This window comes from Camponotus vicinus, unplaced genomic scaffold (assembly GCF_025532165.1).
Source record: "Camponotus vicinus isolate PSW18456_S1 unplaced genomic scaffold, iyCamVici1.0 SCAF_11, whole genome shotgun sequence".
Classification (NCBI taxonomy): domain Eukaryota; kingdom Metazoa; phylum Arthropoda; class Insecta; order Hymenoptera; family Formicidae; genus Camponotus; species Camponotus vicinus.
In genome coordinates this window covers 15,608,353-15,631,260 of record NW_028141947.1, presented here as the reverse complement: position 1 = coordinate 15,631,260, position 22,908 = coordinate 15,608,353, and the positions used below count along the sequence as shown (strand labels likewise).

Genomic DNA, 22,908 nt, shown 5'->3' with positions numbered 1-22,908 from the left:
CGTCTCGTAAGAAAAACTTTATCAGCAATAAAGGCATCGATGTCTACGCTAATAAGAGAGAAGGGAGGTATATTATATCACCATACATAGCAAGCTCATCGAACTTGTTATGCAAGTTTTTTTGCAGCACATATATCTACCTTGTAACAAGAGATAATGGCATAGTTGAATTTTTAATGGATTCTTATAGGAGGGACATGAGAACAGGAAAAAACTGATACAAAAAAAAAGATGAAAAAGTGAGAAAGGTACGACCATTCCATAAGTTATACCCTTGTGTATATGCTCTTTGAGAATGAAATACATTGAATAATTACAGTATGTGTATGTGAAGTGACGACATAATATAAATTTTATAATTATTTATTATATTATTATCCAAGTTTTTAAAGATTTCCAATTTCATTGGAAATTTGTGTAAAATTAATTGATTTATGTCATATTTTAGAGTCTAATGTATTTCTTTAACACGAGACACGAGGAATGGAATACATTTGTCTTATTTTTTTATAAATCTATTTGTATAAAATAATAAAAAGATAGATGTGATAAATTTAAGAAAGTTGATTCTTGCATATAAATCGAAACATTCGATAAGACATAAAATTTTTCATTAATAAAACCAACAATAAATAACAAATAGCGAAATAAGTAACACAAATATACTTTACTTTTACCATAATCAACATATAGATTATCGACTTTTATTCGTAATTATCTAATTAGCAACAATTTTTTAAATAATTAAATATTTAAATCTCGTTAATTCCTTTAATTAAATATTTAGTAATAATACACTAATAATCTTTCTGCTTCAGCTTTGCTTTGCTAATAAAAATGATATATAGCCAGCTGATGATTTTAATAGCTGAAAAACAATATATATACTTATCTCTACTTAGATATATTGATATGAAGAAGATCGTGTTAAAATGTGCAAGAATCGCATAAATGTGCAAGAATGTGCATTATTTTAATGTGATGGATTATTAATATAATCTTACGCTACAAAACGTGGTCATCGTCAACGGAATGACTTTTCCTGCAGTGATGCGAAAAGGTTCACTGGCACGTATCATTACTAAAATTAAGTTTCTTGCTTCTGTTGACTTCAGTTTATACCAATCAAGATTGTACAGGGCACAGTATATCGCATCGCACTTAACATTTACATACATAATGACATATAGATATTTATTCCAATCTATATCAGTCGCTTCCACAAGCATTAATCAATCAATTTTAATTACTTATACATAATATGAGATTATAACTTTGTCTTTCTTTAGCAGAAAAAATAAAAAAATCAATTATATATAAGAATTAATGTTTATGGAGACGTGTATATATATGAAATATAAATTGAATATGAATATAAGTTAATAATTCTTTAAATGTATGTGCTTTCTTTTGGCAATTAAGTTGACAAATAACATAAATAAAAAAAAAAAAGTGAATTATAACGCAAATCTGTTTATTGATTTGAAAATATATGTATGTATTACTGAACTAAAATTGAACATCACAAGTTAGTTGCGATAAACATCAATATTAAAATCGCGTTAAACATCCATATTAAAATTCTTCAATATGTTTTGAATAAGATGTATTACTTACTTGCTCTGTTATAATTTCGCCAGCATGGCAATAGAGAAACGTATGTGCTAATAGAGTAACGACACCAACTATCACATAGATTATTCGTGAAGGAGAGACATCGTTCTCTGCGTTGGTAACCACCTGATGAATACAAAACATGTTTTACTATTTATTTAAAAATAGATTTTTAGATTTATTTAAAGATATAAATTTTTTAAAATATACATAAAAATATAATTGCAGACAAGAATATAACATGCAATTTTATGTATTCTAAAAAAAGCGTAAAGAGAATGTTTATACATTAATATTTGTAATGCATATTTTACTAAACTTACAGTGAGCAATAGAAATCCATATAAACAAAATACGATACCAAAGTAAACTACTAGACCCAATATCATTAAGGTAAATATATCCTCGATTTTATTGGCAAATCTACAAAGAATACATATGTATTTAAAAAAGATAAATGTATTGAAATATTAAAATATAAGAATATTTTGCAGAAATAAAAGAGCCGATGAAAAATATGCAAAATTCTAACTTAATCTTCTTCTACAATTATAGGCGTTTTTACATAAATATTTATAATATAGAAATTATGCATCTACAAAGAATCTAATATTTAAGAGTAAAAATTATATAATATAAATTTTATTTACAATTATATAGTGTTTGTAAGGTTCAACTTTTTTGAATAGTGTTTCCACTATATGAAATGCTATTAAAACCTGCGGAAACCTGATGAGTCGCAGATGAGCGATCACGCTGTTGCGTAGAGCGCAATCGAAATCTTTGCGCGAGGACAAGCTGATTAATCGCCGTCTGAAGTTCTCCAGTTGGCCGCAGATATGGAGGATTGTGAGCCCGAGGAAAGCGTCCACCGACGTGTAAGTTATAGCCGCCAAGAAGATCGTCATGGCCTGAACGAGAAGCGTCAACTCAAACTGCGGACTCTTATCCGTGTCATAAAAATAATACGTCTGCAGCGGCAACGTCCTGTCCCGATCCGTAAGGTTCGTTAGGCGTCTGAATGGCAGACCGAAGCAAGGAAAAACGATGATCGAAGTGAACGCGAATATCATCAGAACGTATCCGCAGATCACGATCAGCCGTGCAGTCTGCGCACGCTTTATCATCACGTTTCTCTCCGCGTCTATTTTCGGCGCCATCCAATCTTCTACCATCATTTTCACGATGGATAAGAAAGCTTGCAAATACAATAGTGTGATATATAAAAAAGGACCCCGCGCGCGCATGAGAATTTTATTTGCATTTTTTATTTATTTATAATAAAAAAATATCCATCTTTATAATAATATATTGAAAAAATGTATCGAATAATGTTCAAAATATATAACCTTTTTTGAAAACGATTTTAAATTGAGGCTCGTCATATAGTGATTTAGGAAAAGATTGCTTAAACGCATTATTTTTCAAAAAACATTATATATTTTGAACATTATTCGAACATTTTTTCAATATATTATTATAAAGATGGATATTTTTTCATTTTTTTTAAATTTTTACTACTTCTTAAGTATAAAAAAAATTATAAATCAATGCAATTTAGAGAAACGAGTCTCTTAAATCTTACATAAATTGTCAAAATTGCACATAAATATAATACATATGAAAAAAAAAACACTCTGTAAGATTTGGAAAATAAAATTACTTTTTATAAGCTGTTATATACAGAATAAACAGCATACAACAACTTAATTTAATGTTAGAAGTAATAAAAATATACTTAAATATATACTTAAAAACTTAATAGCAATTTTTTTTAATTTACATATATAATTTCTGATTTTAATATAATACAGACATGTAATTCTCTCGAGACAAAGAGCAAGAACCTGAAATTAAATGTTTTATAGTTAAAATAATTTTAAGCACGTACCTGCTCGTTTCCATCTAATGATAACAAGTTTCAACGAGACCACTATCAGAGGTAACGTAATTTGCAAGTTGTCTATCACGAGTATCATATCGTTTCGAACTCGTATAAGAGAACATATGAGAGGAATACCGGAAATAAACATTATTATAACGAAAATGATTCCTACGCGAAGATCGGACGTGTAATTATCCTTAGCTACTTTGTTTATTCTGGGCCATAAACCAACCAGTTCCAGACCAAATCGATTTAATTCCACGGCCCACACAAAATCTAGCAGAATTTCAACATTAGAAAGCAAAAACGCTATATAAAGGTACATCAAAAACCTAAAGAAGAATTCAGAGATTCAAAGAAAAAGCTAAAAACTTCAGACTTTTTTAATAATTCTATAAATCTTTTTATTTAATATAATAAGAAAATGATAATCTAGAAATTAGAGCAATTTAAGATTCAAGAAATTTAACGTAAACGGAAGATTCACTATATATTCACACATTATATGTGTAAAAGTAGAAAATAGTAGAAAAATGTAACACATATAAACTGATGCTGTTATATAATAATTATTGTTTCAAATAGCAACATAATAACACTAAGAATTTTCAGAAAGTAAATCTCAAAATAAGCGCGAAAAACACATGATAAACACTTGGTACCTCTGTAACCGGAATAATATTCGGAAACGTCCATGGCGAAAACTAATGCGCGAAACTTTGCTCCAATTCTCGTCAATGTATGGCAAAAAATTCTCATCACGCATGCTTGTAACACGAGTATAACAACCTGCTGCTTCTCATCGATGGGTGCATTAAATATTAAAACTACTCTCTCCCTCTCAGGCGATTACAATCGTTTGGTGACAAAACTTTACAGGCATAAAAACAAGTCATAAAAAGTGTCATAATATCTAATAAGATAGGAAAATGTGAGGAACATATACTAGGTGCCATATTATTCATCTTTTCGTATTATTCGAACTTTTTAAAAGTTTCTCTACATAGTTTGCTGTATACGCGTACAAAACGAGAAACATTAATACGTAAATGCATTTTTAATGGATTTTTATAGCGAAGAATACACGCGAAAAAATAGAGAAATTACAGTTAATAAGAAAAAAGAGGCATTGCATTGCACGTTCTTACCAATATTTTTTTTAATATTTATTTCAAAAACATGTATCGTTGACATGAAACATGTATATGAATATCGAATCAAACAGATGACATATTTTATAATTGTCTTTAGCGTCAGTCAAGTACATATACATATAAATATTGGAATCCTTTCGATAAATTTTTCTTATTTCAGATCTCCGTTCTTTTCTCTCTCGATATTTCAATTGTGCCTCTTGGTAAGTTTTGCCTAAAAATCGCAATTTTATATTTATTTAAAAAATATTTAGGCATATTAAATACAAAATAATAGGCGACAAGTTTTTGCACTTTGAAAAAATTGCGCTTCTGCGAACTGACGTTATAAAATTCCAATTGCAGTATTTATAAAAATATAACATGAAGTATAGTGCATGAAATTTATTAAAATATTTTTAAATTATTTTTCTACGTTATATTAGAAAACACACTATATATATTCTACATATAACATATATTCTGTATATTTGTAAAAATCTATTATAATACATTATTCGCGTTCTTAATCAAAATGACTGAGAAAAGGGAAAATTGCAAAAATAAATAATGTCTAATCATATTATTTAGATAATTCATACATTTTATTTATTTTAATTTTAATAATGTAATAATTTTTGATATCTATTTTAATTTTAATTTATTTTTTAATCTACTTTCAATATTTACTTTTCTCAATATAGATTTCTTCATTTAAAATTATGTTGTGAAAAACATCCAAAAATGATCCTATAAAATGTAAAATTTTTATAAAATAATTAAACTTAAAAGTTTTTAAATATATTTTTATAAATGATACATTTTTATTCTCTTGTATTTTCTTGCATCTTGAAATTAAATTTTGTTATGTTTCTAATTAATGTATCCAAAAATTTTTAAGATATTGTAAAGTGTATTAAATATCTCGATCTGAAGTCTATAGTTTAACAAAAGACCAGTCTTCTCTATTAAATTCAACACCCAATGTAGTCCTGGTAAAAATATCTTGAATAAAAATTTTGAGAAAAGTTCATTTTGTTTAATAGTATTAAAGACAAAGCAAAATAAAATTTTCGGATGCAGCATCATCTTTATGATCAAATTTATAGATAATTTTTCCATAGGACATAAGTCCTTTTGTTCAGTCCATAAGGCAATTAAATTGAAGGAATCTAATATAATTTTATTATTTGAATCAATTCCTATCAAATTTATTAGGTTTATAATCGAAGATAATGCATTGGCTCTTTTGTATCTCGAGAGAGATATTTCTGAAGATATATCGAAATGACTCGTGTTATGATTCTGATCACCTGAAAAAATATTACAATGATACATTCGTTGTAAGAGATACAAATATTAATTTTTTAAAAGATTAATTTCCATATTAGTTGTACTCGTATTTTCATTTACGAAAGATATATATATATATATATATATATATATATATATATATATATATATAGCAATCACAGTGTAGCGATATTAAATAAATAGCTCTTTTTCGGTTATATGATGAGTTTATATAAATTTTAAACAAAGTGCGCATGTAAAAGAATAATATTAAAAGATTATGTGACGATACATTGTATTATATAAAATTAGGGAAATTTTATGTATCATAGTGCGTCATTCAATCCTATAATTTTAAAAAATATTAAAAATTTTCACGACAAATTTTTATGAAAAAAATCGAAATTTTTTTAAATAGTAATGTTATATAATTATTGTTATATAACATTATTATTTAAAAATGTTTTAAAAATATTTTAAATATTCAACGTTAAATATATTACTATATAAATATTTTAATATAATAATATATGTTAATATAATTTGTATAAAATTATATATTATGATATATAGCTTACCTATAGTTTCTTCTATTAAATCGACATTTTCATTATTATATATCTTGCAGGATATATTTCCAAATATTACAGTCAGATAGAAAACAAGAATTGATATTTTCATTTTGCGAATAATTGGCTTTAAATAAAAAATATAAAAATTTTTTTTATCTCGTTAATCCACTTTTGTCTCGTCTCTTGTCTTGTCGAAGTTTCTTTGGATAGACACCTTTCCGTTACCTTACTTTTATCGTTTTCTTTCAATCAGTTTGACAGAAATAGTTTTATACTGTTGGACAGAATATATGGCACTACGTACTGGTAGATATAAATTTATTGAATCTCACGTCAATGAAATGACAATGCAGAGTGCAATATAATAATATACGTCAACAGATGGAATGCAATAATGTTGAATTAAGAGAGTAACGCAAAGACACACAACAGTGACGCAACATAACGTAACGTCATTAAAAAACGTACATAAAAAAAAGTAATATAGAGAGGGCGCGATGAGAGTTGCCAATCGTCCGGTTTTGACCTGGACGGTCAGGTATTTAGGAGTCTTATCTGGTGTCCGGTTGACAAGTCAAATCAGACATCGGACGTTTCTAAAATTGTTTGAAAAACAATATTGTAAGAGAGAGAAAGAAAAAAGAGAAAGAAAGAGAGAGAGGGAGAAAGAAAGAGAGGTTTTTACTTGAAATTTTGTATTTAATGTAGTTTTATGTTTACTGTTTCTGTCCGATTTTGTCCAGTTAGATTTAGTCCCACGAAATATCCGGTAGTTTAGATTTTTGGATTTGGCAACCCTAAGCGCGATAAGGACGGTCATGAATATAGCGCCACTGGCGTGATGGGCGTTAGAAATGAATTTCTAACATATACAATTTTTTGAAAGCTTGACATTCTAGCTGGTATAAATTAATCGACTCTGTGCATGATAAAAATGGCAAATAATGTTTAAAAGAAACGTTGTATTATTTCGCAAATTAATGTTGTATTTTCTAATTATATACATACCATCCAATTGTTCAATAGTGGATTAACAATTTATTTTAGGTGTTTTACGTTTTTTTTATCTATATAAATTTTTCTTTACTTTCTTTCAATAAATGTACGATCGCGCATTCAAGTTTTAATCAACTGCTCGCTCGGAAAGATAAAGGACTAATAATAATGAACGACTTTTAATGGAGAAAATTGATGCTGTTATTATCAGTATTTTACCACTGAACTGTGGTGAAATAATTTCAATTAAACATATAGGTGACATTATCATTTTTTAGATTTTTAGGATTTTTTATGTACTTGGCGTATTTTTTGTAAGGTTTTTTTTAGTGGGATTAGAGTCCTTTTGAGAAATTTTTCTTGTGCCTCTTGGTGAGTTCTGCCAAAAATACTATAAAATAACAAATTTATACTTATTTAAAGAATGTTTAAACACAAATAATACGACTGGATTTTGCATCTTGAAAAAAGTTACTCTTCTGCTGCGAAAACTGGTATTGTAAAACTCCAATCACAATTGGATTCATCAAAGAATATTAAGATAAAACATAATACAAAAATCTGTAATTATTTCTTTAAATTTATGTGATTAATCACGTACACAAGAAACGCATAAACAATAAAGAAAAAGTTTAAACAATAAATTTAAACAATAAATTCGTATTCTTGTCGGAATATTTTTACAGTGGACATTATTTCTTATGCCATTATACAATATATTTTATAATAATTTTATTTATAAATGTCGAATATTGAGTTTTGAATAACATAGAACTTTATTTCTGCAATAATACTAATAAAATATACTAATTTATGAATAACTGAATGATGATACATTATTATATGATTCTTAATTCCGCTTTGCTAGAAGTAAAGATATATAGCCAGCCGATGTTCTTAATAGCTGAAAACAATATATACCTTTAATCAAGAAGAGAGAAATATTCTATGAAACAAAATTGAAATAATTTTTAAAGAAAATAATGTTAATATTATTTGTATGTTTTTTCACCTATATTTGTTAAAAAATAATTTTTTTATATTAACATAAATAGAGAGAAGACATATATTCTCGCCATAAAAAATTCATACTAAAAGGAATTATAACATTTAAAAAATATCCTAATTAAATATTTGTTAAAAGAACTTAGAAGAGGAAAACACATTAAAATATAGATTTTATTAATAATCTTACGCTGCAAAATGTGGTCATCGTTAACGGGAGAATTTTTCCCGCAGTAATACGAAAGGGTTCCTTGGCTAGTAACATTAATAGAATAAAGTTTCTCGCCTTGCGCGACTCCAATGTATACCACTCAAGATCGCAAATAGTACGGTATACCGCGTCACACTTAATAGAAATACAGATATATATTTATAATTTCAATAACAATAATTAATTATATGATGTATCTGTAATTATAATAATATTTAAATATCCATATTTAGAGTTTCGTTGCCATAAACATTAATGAAAATTAAATTCTTATTTTAATTTTATCGAATTTATTTTAATAATTTCGAAATATTTTAATATATATATATATATATATATATATATATATATATATATATATATATGTTTTTATCTTTATATTTAAAAACCTAGAAACAAGAAAAAATATATTTAATTTTAATGAATTAATTAATATTTATAAGTTAATTAATATTTATATGTTGTATAAAATATATATTTATAAATATATACAAATTTGTATAGAATAATAAGCATTAATACTTTCTTAGAAATGTGACATCAAAATTGCTCAATGAAAAATGGCAAATGAAACTACATAGAGAGATACATATAAAAAATATATAAATTTTATATATATATAAAAAGCGTTTATTTTAATGAGAATATATGATCAACAGACTTATTGTAATGTATAAAATTCTCATTACGACGCACAATATTATGCTGTTTATGTGAATATGTGATTTACTTGTTCGGTTATTAAATCTCCACCAAAGCAGTAGAGAAATGTTTGCATAAATAGAGAGAGGACGGCAACTATCATGTAACTTATTAATGTGAAATTTGCAACGTTTAAGTTTTCGTCAGTCATTACCTAAATAATATATCTCATTAATTGAAAAAAATGAGATCGATATAAATTAAATAGACAATTACATGTACCAACAAAATATAAATTATTATACTCTTACATACACTAAGCAATATAAATCCACATAAACAAAATCCAATACCAAATTGAAATATCAATACAAACAACATTAATGTAAATGCATTTTCGGTATTATTGGCAAATCTACATAAACATATTTAAAAAAATGTTATATTGAAATTCTCATACTATAGCAGAAATGATATATAAAGTGTCTTTTCATTCAATATTGCATTATTTAATGAATTTGTATTTCGACTTATAATAATAAATTACTTATAATAATAATTCAGACATAAGTTGTCCTCCAATCCTGTAGTTTATTAAGAAAAATAAATAAGAATCTATTAACGAAAAGTTGCAAAAAAAGGAATACAGATTCTAAATTGAATTGAATCTTTTCTAATTGATTCTGAATAAAAAAGAGAAAGAGTACAGGAAATATGACATATAATCACATATACTTAAAAAGTATCAATACACAAGTTAAATACGAGTTTATAATATCAGAAAAAGAAAGAAACAATGTCTAAAATAAATTTAATATTTTTAAAAATTAAAAATCCGCCTTTACTCAAGACTTAAATACTTGCAGAGATTTTGCTGACATTTTATTGCATTGTTATAATTAAAACCCACCTGATAAGACGTAAATGAATTTCTATGCTGCTACTCAAAATTCTGGTGAAATCTTTGCACGAGATCAAATTGTTTAAGCGGCCTCTAAAGTTCTCCAGTTGACCGCAGATGTGAAGGATCACGCATCCAACAAAAGCATTTACCGCTATGTAAATTATTATCACTAGAAATATCGTTACAGCTTGAGCGAAGAATGTCAATTCAAATTGCGGACTCTTATCAGTGTCATAAAAATAATAACTTTGCAGCGGTAATGGCTTGTTCCGATCCGTGAGATTCGTTAAATGTCTGAATGGTAGACCGAAGTAAGGAAGAACAATGACCAAAATAAATAACGATATTAATATAATGAAACCGCATATCATAATTAATCGAGCCCTCTGAGCGTACTTTAACATTACATTTCTTTCAACGCTTAGTTTTAGCGCTAACCAATCCTCTGCTATCATGTCTATGATGCATAAGAGAACTTGGAAATATAAGAAAACGATATTGATAATATAATAAAGTTATCGAATGACATTAGTAACTACTTTTTAACATATCAAAAAACAAACATCCTATTTATATCATAAATTATTCTAATATAATATAATATATTATGAGAATGAATCGTGTACAATTCTTTTATTATTATAATCTGATATGTGATTGCAGTAATAAATAAAACGTTGTAAAAAAATTTCTACGAAATAAAATGTGAACGTTTTACATGATAGTTTTATACATACCTGATTGTTTCCATCGCATGATAACAAGTTTTAATAAAACCGTCAGAATAGGTAACGTAATTCGTAAATTGTCTATCATTAATGCCATATTGCCCCACACTCGCGTAAGTGCACAAACAAGAGGAATGCCAGAAATGAATAGTATCATAATGAAAATGAAACCTGCACGAATGTCAGGACCGAGTTTTCTTTTAACGATTCCATCAGTATTAGGCCACAAGCCGATCAATTCTAAGCTCCAACGGTTTAGTTCAATTGCCCATATAAAATCTTTAAGCAAAATTTTTATTCAAGAAACGTGAGTAATATTTACAAATTTACATACACATGATTTACACATACAAAATTTTGATAAGAAATAATGAAAATATTATGTATGAATGTATAACATAAATTTTGTAATACAATACTTAAAAACATATTGGAAATATATAACGTGCACTATAAGTAGAAAATGTATAACAAAAATTCAGTACCTCTGTAACCTGAAGATTGTGATATGTCCATATCAAAGTCTATTACGGATATATATTGAAGGGGTGTTGACCGTTGTATTCTTCCCACCTATAATGATACAACTATCACGCAGACTTGTGAGGCGAGTATAATAACCTGGCTGCATCGTCGAAGAATACATTAAATATTAAAGATGCTATCTCCAGTAAGTTAGAGTTACCGGCTTCGTAGCAAAAGTTTATAGAGATAAGAACAGTTCGAATATCTAGTTTTTTAATAAAATAAAAAATGTATTGTGTCTCTGTATATCATCGAAAACTCGTCGAAGATGTTTTAAAAGTTTTTTTATACTTCTCATAACATTTTTCTGCGTGCACTTCTTTACGTTCATTTTACAACGAGGGATAATGTATTTGCATGTTAAGTAGTGGGAAAACTTTTTTGTGTAGCGAATACAGAAACTGCAATACATAAAATGGTATAATAAGAAAAGGTAGAATATTACATTTGCTGTACATATTTCTCTCTCGCTCTTTGCTACAAGTATACATTCATTGATATAACATTAAATATAATAATTATTTGTATTAAATAAATCAGTGAACTAAATACATTTGATAATTATTTTTAATATAATAATATTATCAACGTTTCACGCGGATCTTTTCGTGTAAACAAATCACCCGATTTTTTCAATAAATTTATTGGCAACAATGCTAGAAGAATGATACCATCATAAAATCATCAAATAATATAATTAAAATAATAATTAAATATAGATGCTGCAAAATGTAGTTAAAGATACCTATCGATCTTACATTGCAGAAAATAATTATCATAAGAGGAGTATTTTTCTTAGCAATATGAAGAGATTCTGGATTTGTATTATATAGTATATAGTATAATTACATTCTTTACAATAAATAACAAGTACATTGAAGTAAAATACGTGAAACTTTATTTCTGTCATAATAAATATAATTATTGTTCCTTATTTGTATTAATTACGGAATAAATTCATTTTTCTTTTTATTCATTATTTGAATTATTATATAATAAGAAATACTAGAAAGCTTGTCATTTTTTAGGTTTGCGTCAGTAAAAATGATATATATCCAACCGATGTTTTTACAAACTGAAAATAAATAAATGTTTATTAAATAAATGTTACAAAATATTATATTGATTATGCTTTCATCTTCAAAATCTCAATTGTAATATTTAAGCCATATAATAATTAGATGATATTTTTGTTATCTATACATATATGAATAATAGAATAGATACAACATATGAATAATAGAAAGTTAGAATAATTATAAGAATTATTCTGTTTTAGCAATTGTTAAAAAATCAAAAACATATATCATCGCAATTTTCCCGATTTATATAAGTAAACGATGATTAATAATTTAATTTTATTATAAATGCCACTAAGTATATTTAAGGATATTTAATAATATATCTTACGCTGCAAAAAGTAGTTATTGTTAGCGGAACAATTCTTCCTGCAGTGATGCGAAGAGGTTTTTGGATTCGTATCATTAATATAATAAGATTTTTAGCTTGACTCGATTTCAGTTTGTACCACTTAAGATCGCACAAAGTATAATATATTGCTTCACACTAAGCAAATATATATATAATAATAATATATGATAATCATCAGATATTAAATTTCATTAACAAAAGTTAAAGGGAAATGTATTATTACGTGTAAATTTGCCATTTCTGTGCAAAAAATCACAAATCCATGAGAAACTATAAAATTATTTCGCTTCGTATTGAAAGCATTGGATATAAGGTAGATCTTGCTTTGCGTAAAAAATAGCAAACTTACGTAGAGCCTTACGTCCGACCATATATATAAACAATAAATAATAGCTAAGATATTTTGAGGAGATTATTCAGACTTTTAATAATATATGATAAGATAAAAATCATCTTATATTATCTATGAGTATTAGACTAAAATAAACCTTTATCATTACATTCATGTAACTTACTTTTTCTGTTATTAGTTCTCCGACATAACAATAGAGAAACATTTGTATAAATAGAATTATAACGACAAATGCTATGTAGCCTACTCGTAGTATTCCCGCATCATTTATTTTTCCTTCTGTAATCACCTAAATAATAGGTCATTAATAAAAATCAATTAATATAAGTTTAATATTAACAATATGCAACATATATTACCTAAAAATTTTCATTTTAAAAATAAATTAGATACTTTTTAAATATTTCTGATACATTTTTGCGCTATTGAAACTTACGATAAGCGACTGAAATCCATATAGACAAAATATAATAGCAAAATATAATATCAATCCAAGCATTATAAAAGTGAATATATCTTCGATGTTATAGGCAAACCTAGATACACGTATATGTTTAAAAGATGTGATAATAAAATCAAGAATTAAAATCTTTGAAATCTAAAGTGTATATATGTATATAACATTTAAAAATATATATACATAATAATTACCAAATGTTTTTATTCAATATTGCATATAGTTTGTTAATTTTCTACTTTTGAATGCTTTCTTATAATAATATATGAATACAAACAATTTAAATTAAGCAATTATAAATAAGGTAAAGTTTTAATGATATATATTTTAATGATTATATGCTTCAGAAATGCAATTAACCACATTTAAACTACTTAACATAATATAAAAAATTTAATCAATTATATATAATATAATATATTAAATTTACAGAAAGAAGATTCTCTTTCTCTCTCTCTACTACAAGTTAAAGAAAAAGGTTGTAATTTTTAATTAAAGTTTTATTAAGCAATTTTTAATTAATAATTTTAAAAAATTTTAAGTATAAAGAAAAACGAATAAAAAAGATATTATAAAGAAAAATATATCTAAACATATAATGTCCAATAAGTTAACGTAAATTTATATATTCTGTATAATTAAATACATAACATTATACTGCATAATATTCTGTATAATTTAATATACAAAAGACGAGCCTTTTGTTCAAATAATCAAAAATCTCGCACAAAAATCAAATAATTTCACTTTGTAAAGCTTTTTTATTACAATCAAAATTCACACCTAATGATTCGTGTATGAGTCATAATATTACTATTCAATGCTCTGTCGAAATCTTTGCATGAAACCAAATTGACTAATCGATGTCTTAAATTCTCTAATTGACCACAGGTGTGAAGGACAATGAGTCCAAGCAAACCGTCTACCGACAGATAAACAAGCAAAGTAAGAAGTATCGTTAAGGCTTGAATGAAAAATGTCAATTCGAATTGCGGACTCTTATCTGTGTCATAGAAATAATACGTCTGGAGCGGTAATGGTTTGTTCCGATCTGTAAGGTTTGTCAGATATCTGAATGGTTGGCCAATACATGGAGGAACGATAATCAAACTGAATGTGGATACCGTCACAACATATGTATAAATTGCAAATAATCGAGCAGTCCGCGCATATTTTATCATTATATTCCTCTCTGCGTTTAGCTTTGATACCATCCAATCGTCTGCCATCATGTTTAAAACGGATGAAAAGACTGGGAAAAATAGAAAAAAATTATATCGGCAATATACAAAGATGAAGTTAAACTATACAGTTACTTATAAGCTAGCGAATTGAAAGGAAAAACTTCGACATATACTGCAAATAAATTATATATAATTCCTTATTTGTGTGTGATATAATTCAACACTGCACTTACAAAAAATAAAAAAAAATTGTGATGAAGAAATCATATATTAAAATCATATATTTTACATACATTGCAACATCATACATTTTACATTTTACGTTTTCAAATAATTGTAGATATATACCTGTTTGTTTCCATCGTATAATAACAAGTTTCAGCGAAACTATAATTAAAGGTAATGTAATTCGTAAGTTGTCAATCATTAATTCCAAATCGCCCCAAACTCGCACAAGCGCAGATATAGATGGAATACCGGAAATCAACATTATCAAAATGAAAATGGAACCCACGCGAATGTCAAGTTCGATCCTTCTTTTAGTAGCATTGGTAGGCCACAAACCGATCAATCCCAAACCTAAGTGGTTTAATTCAACCGCCCACACGAAATCTGGCAAAGTAAACTTTTTACTTGAGGATGGCGATAACAATTAAATTAATATGTGAGTTGTATAAAATACATAAATTGTAATCTTGACAAACAGATAGAAATGCGATAGTACATAAAATTGTAATGCAACATTATATTAATTATATTTATTAGAAAATTATTACAACATAAAACACATATAACATATATTAAAAGCGAAAGATATATAATATATTATTGATTACTAAATCCGTACCTTTGTAACCTGTAGATCTTGAAACATCCATGTCGTAAACTGATATGAATATAACAGAGGAGATCTTCCCTCTTCTTACCACTTTACAATGCTCATTACGCATGCTCGCAGCGTGAGTACAGCAACTTTGTCGAAGCTGTTTTGTCGAAGAACGCATATTAAATATTAAAAATGCTACTTCCAGTTGAGCGCAATTTTTTTCGCACAACAAGACTACTCGATAGACGTAAGAATAAGTCATAAAAAGTATCCACCATCTGATATTACGTTGCAATATATCGAGAACGTATCAAACTTATTTGGAAAATTTTTTCGTACTTCATAACATTGTACGTACATTCAATTTATAGCGCGATACGTAATTACACGTTACAAAGTGCTAAAAGTTTTCTGTATAAAAACTACAGAAACTGTGCATCAAAAAAGGGGAAAACAATACACTGAAGAAGGTATAATGTAAAGGTTTCAAGTAAACTGTATCAAGTGAACTGTAATATGTATGTACATGTCAAATGTATATGTATATGCTTCAAATGTCTGTGGCGAAGGATATACCTGCTAAAAACATGATAAATGCAATGTATCAAATGGGAACTTTAATATACATCTCACATCTATCTTTTTGACAGTAAAAGCGGCTATAAGTATCAGAGTTTCGCATACGAAACTTCATGCATAAATTTTTTCTTATTGAACGTTACTTTAGACAATGTAAAATTACAACTTTATGTGATACGACAACATTTCAAAATGTGGCAACAATTTTTCTATTAAATGATCAATACAATCTAACGTGACGTATCAACATCGAGTAATAATCAGGCAAGTTTAAATGTAAGGTGTCCATTTAATGCACTTCGATCTAATTTTTTTTTCAGAAAACAGTACAGTTAAGAATGCAATAAACATAAAAAATCATATATTAAAATATTTATCCCAGATATTAATTTATGTTGCTCGTGTATGGACTCTTGAGAAAGATATGCGCAAAAAATCCATTCATCAATCAATGGACACGTAAGATTAACTAATACCAAAGAAAAAATATGTATATGAGCAAGTGAGATATCATATCATTAAGGAATTACAAAGTGTGACAAATAATTTGCCGAATCTTCGCTGGGAAACTATCTAGCGTATTTTTGCATTTCAAAAAAAGAATCAGGTCTCTGTTTATCATTTCATTTCTTCCCCAGATTAGAGAAAATGATATAAAACACGCCAAAATCATAATTGAGCACAGATAAATATATCTTGCGATATTGAATTAAAACAATAAGTAAATCAATCATTATCACTGATATACCTATGTACACAAATGCATGAGAACTAAAGAGATTTTAAAAAACTTTTTTCAAGAACACAGCACACAAGTGCTGTGCGAATAATACAGAGACAAGATGTTACATTTTATAATATATAATAATATAATAAATGTTGTAAATTATTTAGAGTTATCTATTTAAAAATTTTACAAGCATAAAAATAGTTACATATGTCTGTTTCTGCAAGATGTGAAATGTATATCGCTATATTATCATATATGAAATTATATTGTATTAAAAGTTTTTTCATACTTTGTAACGCTTCATGCATAAGCGCGTTTACTTTGCAAAGGTAGTATATGTAATTGTATGTTATGTAATGAAAAAAGTTTTTTGTATAGCAAATAATTGTATTAAAAAGAAAGAAAAAAAATATCATTCAAGAGATTAAGGAAAATTATTTAAAGAAAAACATACAACATATAGAATATAATATTTGTTTTACATATATTTTACATATTTATTGCAAAAATATATTTGTGATGTAACATTAAGTTCAGTGATGAACGCAGAAAATTTTGAATTAAGTTTATTCTTTTTCTGTAATGAGAAAAATGCGATATAAAAATCTATAATCTTGATCTCTCTCAATATATTCTTTTAACAATGACAATTATAATCTTCAAACAAGAATAACATAATTTACAAAATATAGCAAATATCAAGTTAAATAATAATGAAATTTTATTTTCTTCATAACGATTATTGACTTCTATTAGTTAGAAAATAATATTTATTGTTTATATGAAAAAATAATATTCATTGTTCATATTCTTACCGACTTGTAATTAATATAACATCCATATATAATATCAGCTTGAGTCCTTTAATTCTTTATTGCTAACAAAAATGATATATAACCAACTGATGTTTTTAATAGCTGCAAATAAATATATCTTTATTTAATATCTTTATATATATATATATATATATATATATATATATATATATATATATCTTTATTTTTTAAAAGTTTACGAAAATATAAAATATTTACAAAAATATAAAGTAAAATTATTTAAAAAATAATATTGACTGTAATTTCAGTTGTGTCTATTTTCAGTTATATTTTTAGTTATATCTCCAACAACTAAATTTCAAAGTTTTATAATTAAATGATGTTTTCCTAATAGATTTAATTTAAAATTTAAAGTTATAAGTTGTCAATACAAAAAAGCTTTTTTGGAAAAAGGTTTTATTTTATTATAATACTTTAGGTACTATTTTAATATTTTTAATATTTGTTTTTTAAGAAGTCAGAAAAAAGTTATATCATTGAATGAACTTTATTTATGTAAATAGTAAATATGATTCATAATTATATTTTATTATATAAATGTAGAAGAAAGAGAGAGAAAGAGAGAAATAGAATGTAGTTAAAGTGGTAATTATTAATAGTCTTACGCTGCAAAAAGTGGTCATCGTTAGTGGAACAATCTTTCCTGCAGTAATACAAAAGGGTTCCTGAGTTTGAACCATTAATAGAATAATATTTCTCGCTTGTTTTGGCTCCCATTTATACCATTTAAGATCGTACACAGCACGGTATATCGCTTCACACTTAACAAGAAAATATATAATAAGATATATATAAATATTCATATTACTTCAATATCGGCCATAAACATTAATTAAAGTAAAATAAAATTTAATTTATATATATCTATAGAAAATTATAAAGTAATTATAACTTTTATCTTGCAAATTGTGCTTTACTTTTTATTTATAGATTTTTTATTGTGATCACCTGTATAAATCCGAATCTCAACGAATTCCCGTCCCGCGGCCCACGACATGTAATTGTAATTTTTATTAATATTTTTTCTTTCACTCCATTTTGCGAGTTTTGTATTCTTGCGTTTCTATATGAACTTTTGATTATAATTTTGCAGCCACCATGCTCTTGACAGCCGTTTTATTTTCGCTAACATTTTGACACATGTTTTTATTTTATTTTTTTTTTAAATTTATTTTCACTCAATTTTGTAATGTTTATGTAATGACATTGATAAGAGCCTGTGGAGTAGGCCGAAACCTTTTTGTTTTTTTCTCTTCATCTGTATACTATATATTTTACTCTTTTTTCTGTATAATTTTTTTATATTTTATGTGATTTAGAAATAATAACAATTATTTTACGCTATAACAACGGCGCTTGGTTCTTAGCCTTCTGCATTTCATAGGATTGAAATTTTATTTACTTCATAATGGATATAATCATTGACTTTTATTAATAATTCTAACTGAAGAAAATTTTTAACTTTGTAATAGAAAATAAATTTATTATTAATATTCTTATCTACTTGAATTAATGTAATAATCATATAGTACTATATTTATATTTAATTTGATTTCTTTAATTCTGTATTGCCAATAAGAATGATATATAACTAGCTGATGTTTTTAATAGCTGCAAATAAATATATACATCTATATATAATATATATAAATATATAATATATAATATAATATATATATAATATATAATATAATATAATAATATAATATAATATATAATATAATATATATATATATAATATATAAATATATAATATAATAAATATATCTTTATTTAAAAGTATATTTACGAAAATATAAAATAAAATTATTTGGAAAATAGTATTGACTACAGTTGCATTTATAATTATAATTATATTTATAATTACATTCTTTATATCAAAATTAATAAAATTTTATAATTAAGTACTTTTTTCGGAACACAGATTTAATTTAAAATTAAAGATCACAAGTTGTATTAACACATTGTGAGAAAAAGATTTTTCCCTTTAATATTTGTCAGAAAATTAGAAAAACATATATAATTGCATGCAATTTCTATACATTAAAATGATAAATATATCAATATTTATATTTTATTACATTGATGCAAAAAAGGAAAACAGAATAAGATAAAATAAAATAAATAAACTAAAAAAATATTAATAATCTTACGCTGCAAAAAGTGGTCATCGTTAATGGAACCATCTTTCCCGCAGTGATACGGAAGGATTGTTGAACTCGTACCATTAATAGAACAAGATTTCTTGCTTGCTTTGACTCCCAATTATACCACTCAATATCATACATAGCATGGTATACTGCTTCACACTTAACAAGAAAATATGTCATAATATATATTTATATTTTTTCAATATCGATCATTTTTATAAAAAAAATATTAATAAAAGTTAAATAAAATTTAATTTATATACTAAATGTACATATATAATTTTATATTTATATAGAAATATGCGTATTGAACTTATTACAATATATCCGTAACAAAATTAAATAGGCGAAAAAAATGTAAATTATTCTTCATATTTATTTATACGTTCATAAGGTTGTAACTTACTTGTTCTATCATTATTTCTCCAACATAGCAATAGAAAAACATTTGCATAAAATAAACAATAATAGCTGCTATCATGTAGTATATTTGTAACAAATTTACATTTATTTCTTCACTTTTAATCATCTGAATAATATCTCACTAATTAATAAAAACAGGTCACAAGAAAAAATAAATAATCATAATAAATGAATACACATAATGCATATTGCACAGATTATATATTTTAAAAACTATTAAATTTGAAGTACACGTTTTTAGTATTTTTACTATAATCTATGTTAATAGAACTTACAACGATAAGCACAAATCCGGATAGACAAAATATAATGCCAAAATATATCACTGATCCGAGCATCATTAAATTATATATATCCTCGATTTTATCGACATACCTCAAAATATAGAACACATTTGAAATATCACTATATTAAAATCAATGAAAATTATATATTTAACACATATTGTACGAAGATACATGCCTAAGATTATAAACACATGTAATAATGATAATTAAAATGTCATCCATTTAATATTGTATTGTATGCTAAATATTCTTTTATAATATTATAATTAATTAAGTATATTTAGTATTATAATAAGTACATTTGATATAAAAAAAAACTTTCAAAATTGATGAGTTAAATTTCAAAAACGCACCAATTTAATATATTATAAATAAATTTAATGATTTAACACATGCTAACAAAATGCCATTAATGTCAATTTTAGCAGATGAGAGTTTAAAAATCATCAATATAAATAAATAATTTATTTTCTTTAAAAGTTCCGGTAAATTTGTGAAATTATCATGTCAAAATCCACACCTGATAAGTCGCAAATGAGTCACTACGTTGTTACTTAAAGCTTTGTTAAAATCATTCCCTGCATCCAAACTGATTAATTGGCCTCTGAAGTTCTCTAATTGACCACAGATATGAAAAATCACAAATCCAAGAAAACTATCTACCGACGTATATATTACGACAGCCAGAAACATCCCTATGACTTGAATAAGATATGTCAATTCGAATTGTGGACTCTTATCTGTGTCGTAGAAATAATACGACTGCAGGAGTAACGGTCTGTCCCGATCCGTAAGATTTGTCACACGTCTAAACGATAGGCCAAAACAAGGACATATGGTAATCATAATTAACGTGAATGTCATAAAAATATATGCACAAATTACAATCAGTCGAGAAATCTGCACATGTTTGATCATTATATCTCTTTCTGCGTTTCGCTTTAACGTCATCCAATCTTCTTTCATCATCTTTATGACGGACAAAAGTGCTTAAACATTAAAGAAAGGAATATCGGCAATAAGTAAAATAATTAAATAATTTATATCTAATTTATAGTTATTTGTTAATCTATATAAATCAAAAGGAGAATTGGTACATATTGAAATCTTAATTCAATTCGTTATATATATTGCAAGAATAAAATAGGAGATAGAGAGAGAGAGAGAGAGAGAGAGAATATAACTCCTAATTTTTTTTAAATTTTTTATATGATTAACTTCTTTAGTATAATATTATCCCAAACAAACTAAGCGTCATAAAATATAGAATTTGACATAAAAATGAAATCTATAACTATGTACTCTATATCAAATTAATCCAGACATACCTGATTGCTTCCGTCGCATGACAACAAATTTTAATAAAACCGACAGCATAGGTAACGTAATTCGTAAATTATCTATCATTAGTACCATGTCGCCCCAAACTCGCGTAAGCGCATGTACAAGAGGAATACCAAGAACAAATGTAATCATAATGAAAGTGAAATCTGCACGTATGTTAGAACCGAGACTTTTTTTAGAGATTCCATTAATGTTTGGCCATAAGCCGATTAATTCTAAGCTCGGACGATTTAGTTCAATTGCCCACACAAAATCTTTAAGCAAGATTTTTATTTAGAAAATTTGAATAGTAATTACAAATTTATATGTAGATCGTAAAGTTTTGATAAAAAGTAAAGGAAATGAAATATATGTATATATGTATTGAATAATAAATTAAATAAATAAATAAATAAATATATATGTATATATAATTTAAATGTTTGTAATATATAAATTTATAACACAATATTAACTTAAAAACATATTAGGAATTTAACCTACATATAAGGGGAAAATTTATATCGTAGACTTAGTACCTTTATAACCTGACGATTCCGATATGTCCATATCGAATGTCCTAATGTGACTATATTGAAAAAGTGTTTACCATCGTGTTTTTCCCATTCCATAATGAGACGACTATCACGCATATCCATGAGGCGGTACAACAACCTGAGCTTCGGCGAAGAATGCATTAAATATTAAAGATGCTACTTCCAACGACTTACAGTCGCTTGTTTCGAAACAAAACTTTATAGGCATGAGGATAGTTATCAACACATGTTTCAGTAAAATGCAAGCTATATTTGTCGCTATTAT

The 22,908-nt window shown here is 26.0% G+C and overlaps 3 protein-coding genes across 3 annotated transcripts; all 3 read right to left on the bottom strand.

Moving 5' to 3' along the window:
- Window positions 1-814: 814 nt before the first annotated feature.
- Window positions 815-11,550, bottom strand: LOC145962291 (uncharacterized). The gene is made up of 14 exons (XM_083083249.1): window positions 11,469-11,550; window positions 10,993-11,262; window positions 10,262-10,730; window positions 9,667-9,766; window positions 9,440-9,565; window positions 8,689-8,844; window positions 8,354-8,397; window positions 4,999-5,033; window positions 3,506-3,787; window positions 2,344-2,812; window positions 1,938-2,037; window positions 1,618-1,740; window positions 1,005-1,160; window positions 815-868 (listed from the first exon to the last, which is right to left on the bottom strand). The coding sequence occupies exons 1-14, from the start codon at window positions 11,497-11,499 to the stop codon at window positions 815-817; spliced, it is 2,415 nt and encodes an 804-aa protein (XP_082939375.1). The 5' UTR covers window positions 11,500-11,550.
- A 982-nt stretch (window positions 11,551-12,532) lies between these two features.
- Window positions 12,533-15,810, bottom strand: LOC145961573 (odorant receptor 43a-like). Its single transcript, XM_083081910.1, has 7 exons — window positions 15,780-15,810; window positions 15,281-15,544; window positions 14,532-15,000; window positions 13,728-13,827; window positions 13,455-13,580; window positions 12,919-13,074; window positions 12,533-12,583 (listed from the first exon to the last, which is right to left on the bottom strand). Exons 1-7 carry the CDS (start codon window positions 15,808-15,810, stop codon window positions 12,533-12,535), a joined length of 1,197 nt encoding a protein of 398 aa, XP_082938036.1.
- Window positions 15,811-19,445: 3,635 nt separating this feature from the next.
- Window positions 19,446-22,656, bottom strand: LOC145961574 (odorant receptor 10-like). Its single transcript, XM_083081912.1, has 7 exons — window positions 22,626-22,656; window positions 22,092-22,361; window positions 21,284-21,752; window positions 20,752-20,851; window positions 20,460-20,582; window positions 20,057-20,212; window positions 19,446-19,514 (listed from the first exon to the last, which is right to left on the bottom strand). Exons 1-7 carry the CDS (start codon window positions 22,654-22,656, stop codon window positions 19,461-19,463), a joined length of 1,203 nt encoding a protein of 400 aa, XP_082938038.1. The 3' UTR covers window positions 19,446-19,460.
- Window positions 22,657-22,908: the final 252 nt, after the last annotated feature.